A 14,036-nucleotide genomic window follows, 5' to 3' on the forward strand; every position below is an offset into this window, starting at 1 on the left:
GATCAGGAATGGGTGTTGGATTTTATCAAATGCCTTTTCTGCATCCATTGATATGATCATGTGGTTCTTCTCCTTTGTTTTATTTATGTGATGGATGACGTTGATTGTTTTTCTAATGTTGAACCATCCTTGCATGCCTCATATGAACTCCACTTGGTCATAATCAATGATTTTCTTGATATGTTGTTGGAGTCTATTGGCTAGGATTTTGTTGAAGATTTTTGCATCTATATTCATGAGGGTTATTGGTCTTTGGTTTTCCTTTTGAGTGATGTCTTTGCCTGGTTTTGGTATCAAGGTTTGCTTGCTTCATAAAATGAGTTAGGGAGGATTCCACCCTTTTCTATGTTTTGGAGTAGTTTGAGTAGGATTGGTATCAGTTCTTCTCTGAATGTTTGGTAGAATTCTCCAGTGACACCATCTGGGCCAGGACTTTTTTTAGTTGGTAATTTTTTGATGACCTGTTCAATTTCTTCTTTTGTGATGGACCTGTTCAACTTTTCCTCATCAGTCTGTGGTAGTTTAGGTAAATTGTGTGTTTCTGGAAATCCTGACATTCATTTTCATCTTTTCTCCTTTCCTGTCTTTTTAATGACTTTTTGCTTTCTTCATGGATGATGTTCTTGATGTCATCCCACAATTCCTTTGGTTTTCAGTCACTGTGTTCAGTACATTGAATCTATTCTTTAGATGGTCTCTAAATTCGGAAGGGATAAAATCAAGGTCGTATTTTGGCTCTCATGGACTTGTTTTAAGTGTCTTCAGTTTCAACTTGAACTGGCATATGAGTAATTGATGGTCTGTTCCAAATCAGCTCCCGACCTTGTTTTGGTTGAAAATATTGAGCTTCCCCATTGCCTCTTGCCACAGATGTAGTCAATCCGAGTCTTGTATACTCCATCTGGCAAAGTCCACATGTATAGCCATCATTTGTGTTGTTCTGAAAAGGTATTTGCAATGAGTAAGTCATTGGTCTTCCAAAATACTATCATGTAATCTCCAGCATTACTTCTATCACCAAGGCCATGTTTTCCAGCTACTGGTGATTCTTCTTTGTCTCCAACTTTTGCATTCCAATCACCAGTGATAATCAGCACATCTTGATTACACATCAGTGACTTTCAGACTACAGAAGTTGGTAAAAATCTTCAGTTTCCTCATCTCTGGCTTTAGGGGTTGGTGTGTAAATTTGAAAAGTAGTATAACTGGCTTTCCCTGTAGGTCTATAGATATCATCCTATCAGTGACAGAACTGTATTTCATGACAGATCTTGAAACATCCTTTGTGATGATGAATGCCACACCATTCCTTTTCAAACTGTCATTCCCAGCATAGTAGATCTTATGGTTGTCTGATTCAAAATGGCCAAAACCGGTCCAATTCAACTCACTAATACCTAGAATATCAGTCTTTATGTGTTCCATTTTATTTTTAACGACTTCCATTTTTCCTAGATTTTTACTTCATACATTCCACGTTCTGATTATTAATGGATATTTGTAGCTGTTTCTCCTCAGTTTGAGTCATGCCACATCAGTAAATGGAGGTCCTAAAAGCTTTACTTTATCATTTTGTAATTTGAACAGTATTAAAAATAATACTAAAGTTATAAATAATTTTAAAGAAAATGAAGAACTGCAACAAATGAAACACCATGGGACTTATAGAAAGTATTTTCTTCAGTAACAATAAATGCCAGAACCCAATAGAAAATTGAGGATGAAAGTCAAAAAAAAGAAAAATGCATCCAAGAAAGAAATTTGGGCTATAAGAGAATTAATGACCAATGAATCCAGGAAAACATATAAGTAATTCTAAATAAGCATTCACAATTGAAAAGCTTAATGCAATTATTAAAAAGTGATTCCTATGGAAGACAACCTGGCCAACTGACTGGATGAGATCCATATTTGTGCCTATTCAAAAGAAAGGTGATCCAACAGTGTGAAAATTATTGAATAATATAATTATTATCATACACAAGTAAAATTTTGCTGAAAATAATAAAAAAAATGATTACAGCAGTACATTGATGGGGAACTGCCAGAAATTTAAGCTGGATTTAGAAGAGGGTATGGAATAAGGGATACTGTTGCTGATGTCAGATAGATCTTGGCTAAAGCAAAGAATACCAGACAGATGTTTACCTGTGTTTTATTGACTATGCAAAGAAGTTCAACCATGTGGATCACAAATAATTATGCATAACACTGAGAAGAATGGGAATTCCAGAACACTTAATTGTGCTCATAAGGAACCTGTACACAAATAAAGAGACAGTCACTCGAATTGAACAAGGGGATATTGAATGGTCTGAAATCAGGAAAAGGCAGGGTTGTATCTTTTCACCATATGTATTCAATCAGTATGCTGAGCAAATGAGCCCAAGAGCTGGACTATATGAAAAAGAACATATCATCAGCATTGGAAGAAGACTCATTAACAACCTGGTATATGCAGATGACACAACTTTGCTGAAAGTGAAGAGGACTTGAAGCACTTAGTGATGAAGATAAAAGATTATAGCCCTTAGTAAGGATTACACGTCAACATAAAGAAAACAAAAACACCCACAACGAGAACAATAAGCAACATCACGATAAATGGAAGAAAGATAGAAGTTGTCAGGGATTTCATTTTACTTGGATCCACAACCAACACACATGAAACAGTAGTCAAGAAATCAGATGATATATGGAAGTGGTAAAATCTACTGCAAAAGATCTCTTTAAAGTGTTAAAGGAGGAAAGATGTCGTTTTGAAGACTAAGGTGCACCTGACCCAAGTCATGGTCTTTTTCGTTACATTATATGCACGTGAAAGCTAGACAATCAATAAGGACGACTGAAGAAGAATTGATGCATTTGAATTCTGGTGTTGACAAAGAATACTGAAAACACCATGGACTGCTAGAAGAACAAACAAATGTTCTTTTTAGGAAGAAATGTTATCGAGGAAGAAGTGCAGCCAGAATGTTCCTTGGAACAGAGAACTGTAAGATTTCATCTCATCTACTTTGGTCATATTATTAGTAGAGACCAGTCCCTGGAGAAGGATATCATGCTTGGTAAAGTAGAGGATAAAGGAGATGACCCTTAATGAAATGGACTGATGCACTGGCTGCAACTACTGGCTACAGCACAACAAAGATTGTGAGAGTGGTACAAGGCCAACCAGTATTTTGTTCTGTTACACATAGGGTCATTATGAGTCAGAGACAACTTGATGGCACCTAATAACAACAACAACATGATCAAAACCAAATTCTTTGTCATGGAGTCGATTCCAACTCACAGCGACCCCCATTGGGCTTCCAAGGCTGTAAATCCCTATGGAAGTACACTTCCTCTTCTTTCCTCCACGTAGCTAGCAACTGTTGGATTCATACCACTGACCTTTTGGTTAGTAGCCAAATGCCTTAACCGTTATACCACCAGAGCTCTTTAACAACATGACAGTAGTGTCAAACTATTTGAAATATCAATGATAGGTGATTTCAACAAAATGAGAAATAGCAGGACAAGTGAAAGTATCTTGAAGATGTTGTCATGGTACAGAAAAGGTGATGTTATCCACAATGATTAAATTTTAACATTGATGGGAAAATCGTTATATGCCGTTGTGTCGGACCCAAATCATAGAGACTCCTCCTCGGTTTTCTGAGGTAGTATCACTATAGAAGTAGATTGCCCAACCTTCCTTCTGAGGAGTTGCTGGTGTGTTTGAACTGCCAACCACAGGTTAGCAGTCAAGTGTCTTAGGTACTACACTACCAGAGCTCCGGATGGGAACATAGTAGTTCTTAAAAGATTAAGTGTAATTGGAAGGACAGAAAGGGGATGTATAACCTTTTAACTGGTAGACACTAAAAAAAAAAAGAGAATAAAAACTCAAATGATAGAGAAAAAAAGGAAAGATGGAAAAAAGAAAAAAAACAGGCAAGTTTAACCTGAAAACCAAATAATATATCAATTATCACAATAAATGGTATTGTGCTAAATTCTTTCATTAAAGGAAGGAAATTGTTGGATGAAATACAAGTAAGTGACCCAATAACAAAATGTTTGAATAAAGAGACAAAAGACACAACTGGGAAGAAAAATAAAAGCAACAAGAAGAAAACAAGTAAGCAAACTTACTTTCAGATTACATTCAGAAAAAAGTTTATGCTATCATAGATCTCTACTAAGCAAAATAGCATTGAAATATTCAAACAAAATTGGTAGAAGTTAATGGCAAAGTTTTATAAAAATTCAATGAATATTATTTTCTTTTTAAGTGATGTTATAGAGAATTTTTTCAATCATTCCATTAGTCTGTCAATAAATATCTTGTTCCTAAATGCATTTTTTCTGGGAAATAGGATACAGCAATAAATAAAAAAAAGTCTTTACTCTCAAGCTGATATTTTAGTAAGTAGAGACAACTATAGACATAAGCAGATAAATTACGTTTTCAAGTATCAGTATCAACATGTGCCATTAGTAAAGTAAAAAAGAATAAGAGAAGAGGGCAATATGGGAGGGGCCCCTCCCAAGGGTAGGCCAATGGGGGAAAGCCTCTCTAAAGAAGGACCATTTAAGATGGGGCAATCTACGTCCGTAGTGATACTGCCTCTGAAACCCAAGGAGGGGTCACTATGAGTCAGATGTGACTCGACGGTACATAACAACAACAACAACAAACCAAAACCAAACCCACTGCCATCAATTCGATTCTAGTTCACAGTTCTGGTGACATAGTGGTTAAAGCATGGCTACTAAGCAAAAGATTAGCTATTTGAACCCACCAGCTGCTCCACAGCAGAAAGATGAGGCACTCTGCTTCTCTAAAGATTTACAGTCTTGGAAACCTTATGGGGCAGTTCTACTCTGTCCTATAGGATCGCTATGAGTCTGAATCAACTTGATAGCAGTGGGGTTTGTGAGATTATCGGGGAATAAAAACTGTCAAATAGAAGAAAAAGCAAGTTTAAAGGTTAGAAGATTAGAACAAGATAGGCAGATAATAGATGAATGAGGGAGAAACTGGGGTAAATGATTGTTTAGAAAGTAAGGGTCTTATCATGTAAGACTTTGTAGGCTATAATTCACAATTGATTCAGTAGATACACAGAACTCTGCACTCAAAACAAAAATATACAGGGGGATTTACATTAAAGAGCTATGAGATCTTTGTAACATTTAAACATATTATATATGCCACTAGTTACAGGGAGCTCTGGTAGCATAGTGGCTAAGACACTTGCCTGCTAACCAGACGGCTGGCGGTTCAAACCCACCAGCCACTCCTTGGAAGGAAGGTTGGGCAATCCTACTTCTGTAGTGATACTGCCTTGGAAACCCAAGGAGGGGTCGCTATGAGTCGGGGCCGACTCGACGGCACATAACGACAACAACAACAACATATATGCCACAATGCAGTAGACTTCAAGCACTAAAAATCTTGTAGGTCACATGGTCTGATTATAATGTACTATACACAGAAAGATACAATTAAGGGATGACCAAAAATTTCTATTTACCTGGCAATTAAAATATATTCTTATTATCTCATGATGCTGCTACTAACTGCATGGAAGTTTTCTAGGGAAACTGTTGACAATTTTTCTCAGTTTAGGAGCTTTAATGAGTATGAGCAAATTAATATGAGTAATATTAACTTTCAGAATCATCTGTCCATCAATACTAGGTTAGGGCCTAAACTTTAGGCAATGTGGATACAGTAGTAAGATACAGGTCCACACACACAGAAACCATCTGTAGAAGCATGAAGAGGGATGATCAGAAAATGATACAGATGGAAAAACAATAAAGTACAAATACAAACATGGAATTTTACTACGAATTTGCTTTCACAAAAGTAATCTTATTGATATCAACAAAAATCCAAATCTAATTCCACTAAAAGCAAAGAACTCTAAATAAGGGAAAAAGACAATAATAATTATCATTTAAGAACTTCCTTCACAACATACAATGATCAGAATGATTATTACACAATAGTAATATGTAGTATAGTGGTGATCTGAAAGAAAATGAAAATGATTTGTTTTAAAATTATTATTTAAAGCATAAAAGCTACTGAACACATCAGGCAATCTATTTCCCATAGTGATACTGTCTTGGAAACCCAAGGAGGGGTCGTTGTGAGTCAGATCCAACTCCACGGCAGTGAGTTTTTTTTTGTTTTTGAGTAATGTTAAATATGGGAGTTCCTGTGTGGTGCGAATAGTTAAACGCTGGAATAATAGCTGAAAGGTTAGAGAAGTTAAGTGAGGCTGCAGGTTTGAACCTACCCAGAGGTGCCTGGGAAGACAGGCCAGGCTATTTGCTTCCAAAAGGTCAGAGCCTTGAAAACTCTATGGGGTACAGTTATATTCTGACACACAAAGGGCTGCCATGAATCAGAATAAACTTGATGGCAACTGGTTTAGTTTGGTTTTAGTTTTGAGGTTAAATACATGATATCCTGACAGAGGTATCACAGAGACATATTTTGTTTTTCTGCAAAAATGACAAACTAATGGTACTTTTTAAGTCTAAAAGCATAATCTCATCATTATCATTACAGTTAAGCTTTTGTGAGAAATACTTCATTTTTAAATAGGAATAATTTGGACTTTATGTCATCCTAAGCTAAAACTCAAAGCTCAATACCCTATAGATATTCACCTATAAAGTATTAATTGTTGAAAACTCTTAAAAATTAATATTTTACGGCTCCTTCTTTATAATAATCCCAAATATTAGGTAGTAAAAGTTTTATGACTTTTTCCCACTCATAAAATCTAAGATTTGGTGAAGTCTTCCTAGTCTCTGGAAGTTAAACTGAGTTAAAAAGACAGCTAATATTAGTTCATTATTGTTAAAAACAATAGATTTGGGTGTTCTTACATTTTCATATTTTTAAAATTTCTCCTAATCATGCTTAAGCTTGTTGTGACTTTAGTCCCTAATGCCACCATGCAATTTTAGCATTTTCTGTCTACTACATTAGCTACAAATGTTGAAATATTATGTGAAGCACTGCCATCTACTGGGAACATGTAGCAATCACTAGGAAGCAATAAAAAGGAAGTTTCCTTTCAGTAAAAATAAAGAGCTCTGTAATAGTACTCTGGAAATGTAACAATAAGATAGACTCTTCTGTTAAGGAAATTGAAATTTTTTCAGGGATACAAATGAAGATACAATAAACTACAGAATGCTGTACTTTTATGGAGGACTGTACATATACTGAAAATAAGTAAATTAGGCTATAGGCCGGCTGAGAAATGTCATGACCCTGATCTAAGACAATGACAGTGAAGTGATAAGTCCAATGGGATAGAAAGAGATACTCTTCTCCAGTTTAAAATATATTTGTTTATTTATATTAAATATATAAATATAGGATATAAATAGATAGAGTGTCTTGGTGGCACAGTTAAATGCTCAACTACTAGATGAAATGTTGGCTGTTTGAACACACTCAAAGATGCCTTGGGAGACAGGCTTAAAGATATGTACTGAAAGGTCACAGCCTTGAAAATGCTATCAAGTAGTTCTACTCTGTATACCTGAAGGCATCATGAACAGAGTTGGCTCAATGGTAACTAACAATGACATGTATATGTGACCTCTTCTTTCCCTCCAATTTCTCCCATTTGAAATGGGAATTTCTACTTTATGTCTGGTTCATCGTTGTACTTCGGTAGCAGATGACTTAAATAGTGTAGGTTTCACAAGTCCACAGATGGAAAAAATTTTGCCCCAAGATGGAACACACTCATTCTCACCCTTACTTGATTTAGAAAATTTGGAAGGAGAGATTCTGGACTTGCAGTTGATGCTGGAATGGGTTAAGACTTTTGGGATGATGTGACAGGGTGAATGTGTTTTGCACCTGGAAAGGGTCTGAATTGTGAGGGGGCCAAAGGATGGATTGTTATGAATTGAATTGTGTTGCTCCCACATATATGTTGACATGCTAACCCCTTTAATTGTCACTATGACTTTGTTTGGAAATTGAGGTTTCCTTTTGTTATATTAAGGAACTCTGGTGGCATGATACCTAAGGCATTTGACTGCTAACTGGAAGGGTGGAGGTTCAAACCCACCAGCCACTCCCCCAGAAGGAAGACCAGGCAATCTACTTCTTTAAACATTTACCACCTCGGAAACCTAAAGAGGGTCGCTATGAGTCAGAACCAAGTTGATGACAATAAGTTTGGTTTGTTTTTTGTTACATTAATGAGGTCATACCAGAGTAAGATAGGTTCTAAACCTAATCACTTCTGAGTGCTAAAAAAAAAACAGGACAGACACTGAGACTCACATTGGAGGAAGGCAAATACTATGGGAAGACCCATCTATAAGAAAGGAATGTCAAGTATTGCCGGCAGACACCAGAAAGTGGAGAGAAAAGCCCACAGAAAGAATCAATAGAGCCAAAACTTTGATTTGGACTTTGATCTTCCAAAGATGTGAGAAAATAAATTTGTTTGAAACCACCACTTGTGGTATATTTGTTACAGTAGCACTACTGTAACTAAGACAACTGGTATCAAAATGTTAGGGGGGAAAAAAAAGGCTTGAAAACTGTTTTTGAGATTTGGTAATTGGAAGTCTTGAGGAAAACATTTTATCACGTATGTTAGAATGGCAGCCAGAATGTATAGGTTTGACAAATGAAAGGGGTAACAATACATATAGTTGAATATTCTCAGAAGTGAGGTCATATTTATTAAGGAAAGGTTATTGGAAAGGGAAAGGTTTGAGGGTGGTTTTACGGTAAAGATAGGGGGTAATGTGCAATTCATTTAAGTCAAAGAGACAATGTCCACTAAGATGGAGAAGTTAAAGACACAGGAGAAAGACAAGAGATAACTCATTAAGTAAAAGGAATAGGATCCAAGGAGAGTTAAGAAGGGGCTTTTAGGAAAAAGGTTGGGTATAGATATGGTAACAGGTTTGGGGTTTGTTCTGCACAGGAACAAGAGGGAAGAAAACTGAGGGTGCCAAAGGATGAAGAACTCCATTATAGAAAGGAGCCATGACAGGGTAGGGCGGAGTGGCAGAGGCGTCTGGGGAAGCTGTTTATGAATAAACCACAAAGGTTCAAAACTAGAGACACCATGTACATGTTCCTTTTAAAAAACATTGATGAGGATTGTGTACATTAGGCAATCATATTTCACTTTACCTAGTACATCAGAAAAAATAGAGACCATGTTCTGATTTGTTATGGGAGGAAGGAGGAGAGTTAAACCTTAGCAAGAGAGAAGTAAATCAAATGAGTTAATATTCTCATAAATTCTATTACAATTTAATTTTGCTTAGTCAATATGAGATTTAGCTTTCTAACACACAATTCATTTTCCTTTATTTAGTTTGATTACTTTAAAAGAAATTTCAATAGAAACAAGATTAGTAAGAAAAAAAGACTGTATTTTTAATATGAAAAAGAAATACTAAAGATTTCTCCATACTAAGATTAGCTGTAAAATCATTAAAAAAAAAAAAAAAAAAAAACCCCTCATACTAACATTGCCCCTAAATGGCACATTTTAATTTCAAAAACTTACTCATCTATCCAAAATAAGCTTATAAACTATTTCCTCTTACCTGTCGTAAAGTGCGAGCAACTATGCTTTCTAATACTGGTCCTCTGTCTTCATGCAGCAAGTGAACTTCATCAAGAATAAGGAGTTTGACAATTTGGGAAAGAGCTACATCCCCAACACTTTTTCTTGTCACTACATCCCATTTTTCTGGAGTGGTCACAAGCATCTATAATACAAGAAAAAGAACAAAATTTTAGATGGAAGTCACATATATTTTTATATTGTAACTTTATGTTGTTCAAAAAGAAGTATCATTGACCATCTCTACACAGACTGAATAAAGTGACACATTTTAAAATAATCTGAAATGGTATCTAACTCACTACGGACAATGCTCACTTCAAGAAAACCTTTCTTTAGACCTGTTATTAAGCAGTTATATCCACTTCTCACTTACTGACAAAATATCATGATCCGACATTTTGCACTTGAGACAACAGTGAAAAACCTACTATTATTCAACTACTTGCGTGTTAACGACATTATGTCTGGCATTAAAGAATGCTCAGGTGCAAGATGAGAATAATGCTGGCTGTGATGGTTAAGGTTCTGTGTCAGTTTGGCTGCCCCATGATTCTCAGTGCTTTGGCAGTTATGTTATGATGCAGTCATTCTCCATTTTGTGATCTGATGTGGTCATCCTTCCCTTTCGCATAATGCCGATTTTAGTATAATGACCTGCCCTTTGGAACCTAAACATGTCTGTAAGTGAGGAGTGGATAAATTTAAAGCTTACTGAAGGTAGGCTGTCAGTGAATTGCAGTGTGAAATGTACAAAGCACACGAGCTATTTTAATAAAGCTTTTTATGATATTAAAAAAACACACACTATATTTTAAACTGGCAAATACCAATAATGACCTTTATTTGAAAAGAGGCTAAGAAGAGAAGAAAGAGTTCAAAGGCAGTGAAAGAGATATAAAAAATCTAGGATGGTCACTAATGTTATGCATATTCAAATTTTGAGGAAAAAAACAAAATTTACTGCTGATACGTATTTGTAAATAAATGTCCTTGATTATCAACTAGCATATACCATACTTCATGCAGAAAACTAATGTTGTTGTTGTTATTAGGTGCTGTTGAGTCAGTTTTTGGCTCCTAATGACCCCAAGGATCTGACTCCATGGTAGTCAGTTTGGTTATTTTGGTTTGGTAATGATCCCATGTGACAAAGTAGAACTGCCCCACAGGGTTTACTAGACTGTAATCTTCCTGGGAGCAGATCACCAGGTCTTTCTCTGGAGGAGTGATGGGCGGGTTTGAACCACTAATTATTTGGTTAACAGCTGAGCACTTAACTGTTGCGCTACCAGGGCTCAAAAAAAAAAAAAAAAGTTATACACTTAGTAAAGCATGACACGTGCATAACAGCAACCAAGCAGTGACTCACTGGAGACCCAGGGTATTAGAGCAAGAGGGTATCAGGCCCAGCATACTTATATGAACTTCATAAAAACAGATCTTCTGGCAGGGAACTGTGATTATAAATCTCTTTGTGGTTTTACATATTGAATGCCTGAGAGTCTCTAAAAGCATATAGTGGCAGAGAAAAAGATGACAACTTTAGTAACACTTTTTCCTGTAGTAACATTATATTAAGAAATAAGCCTATATGTGGTTAATTCAAAGAACATGTGAGGTGAAAATAAATTAAAACCAAAGCTTCTCTTAGCCAGTATATTTGATTATACTCAGTTGGGAATGATGATGATCAACAATTCAACTGTGCTTTGGAATGGTTAACTGGGATGGGGATCAGATTGTTCTCTCAACATTTTTATGATTCACATCTGTTTTGAAATTACTTATGAAGACAACATTAATTTTTTCAGATCACAAATAATAAATTCTTAACAAATGTGCAACCCTAAAAAAACTGTAATTTTTTAATATGATCTATTACACTATTATGGGTATCACTGATGTCATTTTGAAATGTACTATGCCAAACACAAAACTTAGCAGCTGTATTTTTACAGAACATTAATTAGCAAAATAATGAAATACCTTTAGTAACGCATATATAAGGTGTGAAATACTATAAACCTAAGTTACTTAGATAATTTGTTAAAGGTAAAATGGCACTGTTGAGATCACATCATTAACAAATGCCTTAGGCACTATGCCACCAGAGCTCCTTAAACATAAACAGATGTATGACGAATTCTGAGATTTAAAATGTGTAAAACGTTCACTGTACATTAATTAACCTCTTTTTAATAATATTACAATAAACCTAAACAACATCTAAAAGTTTAAAATAACTCAAGATATATCATCATAAATATATCCAGAGATTACTTCCTAACAACCTTTTTTAGGCGATGTCCATCTTTTTCTATTATTATGCTCACTGCATTAAAAGTCTTTGAAAAACACAACCATCTGTTTTCAAAAAACAGCAAGCTTTCTAAACAGAAATTAAAGGCAAATATATAATACTTTTTGGGTGGTGCAAACCCACCAGCCACTCCTTGGAAGGAAGATTGGGCAATCTACTTCCATAGTGATACCGCCTCCTAAACCCAAGGAAGGATTGCTATGAGTTGGATTGACTCAAGCAGTGAGTTTGATTTTTTTTTTTTTTTTGGTTATATTCAAACATAAAGAATCAAGATTACTATTAGAAAATGTTAGGAAAGGTAGATAGTACACTACTAAATTATAGTAATACATGCAAAGTTTGGCTACCTATCTCCCATGAACTTAGAATACTGTGCCAGGACTCTCTTACAATTAACTTTCAGATAATAATGTGGTAAACACTAACTTGTAAAATCAAGTTTTTCAGACATAAGAAAACTATACCACCAGAGCTTTCAAATTCTTTCTAGCATTTTGTTTTCTGTATTTCACTTTCAGCAAAGTGAGAAGTGGCTCCATTTATATCACTATTTCACCACTTCCATTCCCTGAACTAAAATGGCTACAAAATAAAGTGTCACATTTGCTTAATGAATTGGAACTCATGCAAGACATTTCCATCTGCTCTTATATTAGGCCATGGGTTAACTGTCAATATTTTTAACGTCAACTTAAATTTCTTTCAGTCCATGTATTTATTCCCTCAGGCGAATAAAAATCATTATTCAAGCGTTCCAATTTTAGCCTGTCCACTGGAAAAATGACACAGATGAAATGTTTATATACCACAATTGTGCCAGAAATTTGGTGTATTCAATTTTTAAAAGTCCAACAATTTAAGGTCAAAACCAAAAGGCCTAAGATTTTCCAGCATCAATTCATGTGGTCATTCATTTACATATTAAAAAGCTTGCCTTCACATATACAGTAAAATTACAGTATTTAGTTTTCCATGATTTTTTCATGATTACTCAATTATTCTTTTGCCTAGGTAAAACGTATTCATCATCGTGAGGGGAACAGGAGAGCAAAACAAATGGATAAAAATTGTAATCTGAACTTTTTGTAATTATGTATCCATTAATTGGCCACTATCACAAACCCTTTACCAGAATACACCAGAGAGCTAGTGTTGAAATGAATGAAGAATGCCTGCCTGAATCTAGGTTTTCATATGTTTGTTCCATATATATATATATATATATTTTTTTTTTTTTAATTTAGTACTAAGAATGAACAAAGGACGAACCTCTTACCAAACAGAACATATATGAAAGCAATAGGCTTGAGAATGCATTTTATCTTTCATTCTTTTCTTTTTGCATATAAAACCCACTGCTATGAGTCTATTCCGACTCATAGCTACCCCACAGGACAGAGCAGGACTACCTTACAGGGATTCCAAGGCTATAATATTTACTGAAGAAGATTACCACATCTTTCTTTCCACAAAGCAGCAGGTGGATTTGAACTGCTGACCTTTTGGTTAGCAGCCAAGCTCTTTAACCACTGCTCCTATATGATTTCTAGATTGAACTCCTCTAATGCTCCTTACAAGAAGAAGAGGTAAAGATTCAAGACATAGAAAGAACTATTACTGTATCAGCCAGCTAAAAAGTACAAGCAGATAATCAGCTCCAGGGTTAGACCTCACAATAGGAATCGAGGCTTTCTGAGTTTGCAAGAGAAAATGACATTATTCTTAATGATATCTTTATTCTAAATAGTTATTTATATTGTTATTCTAAGTGGTTATTGGAGACAGAAAGGTCAAAGAGTGATTAGTGTTGCTCAAATGGCTTGACAAAGAACTAAAACTAATGATAAACAGTGGTTTGGAGGAATATAGACAGGCAGGAAAGGGATAGAATGGATCATTTGGTGGTAATAGAATTTTTCTGTACAGGCAGTCCTTGGGGTTATGAACAAAAATCTATTCTCGAATTTATCACTAAGAATTTATGTTCAGGAGGCGGGGCAAGATGGCGGACTAGGCAGAAGGACTGCACAGACCCTCTTCAACAAAGAAAAGGGAAACCAATTAACACAGACACAGAAGAT

General features: G+C 35.4%; 1 protein-coding gene across 1 annotated transcript in view; it reads right to left on the bottom strand.

The window, feature by feature from the left end:
- Positions 1-14,036, bottom strand: part of ASCC3 (activating signal cointegrator 1 complex subunit 3) — a 515,455-nt gene that overhangs the window by 322,933 nt on the left and 178,486 nt on the right. Inside the window, exon 10 of the mRNA XM_007942265.2 lies at positions 9,610-9,774. Within this exon, the coding sequence (XP_007940456.1) occupies positions 9,610-9,774 (165 nt within the window). The remainder of the gene's footprint in view (positions 1-9,609; positions 9,775-14,036) is intronic.

Source organism: Orycteropus afer, unplaced genomic scaffold (genome assembly GCF_000298275.1).
Source record: "Orycteropus afer afer isolate SDZICR_OR568_19922 unplaced genomic scaffold, OryAfe1.0 scaffold00087, whole genome shotgun sequence".
NCBI classification, from domain to species: Eukaryota; Metazoa; Chordata; class Mammalia; order Tubulidentata; family Orycteropodidae; genus Orycteropus; species Orycteropus afer.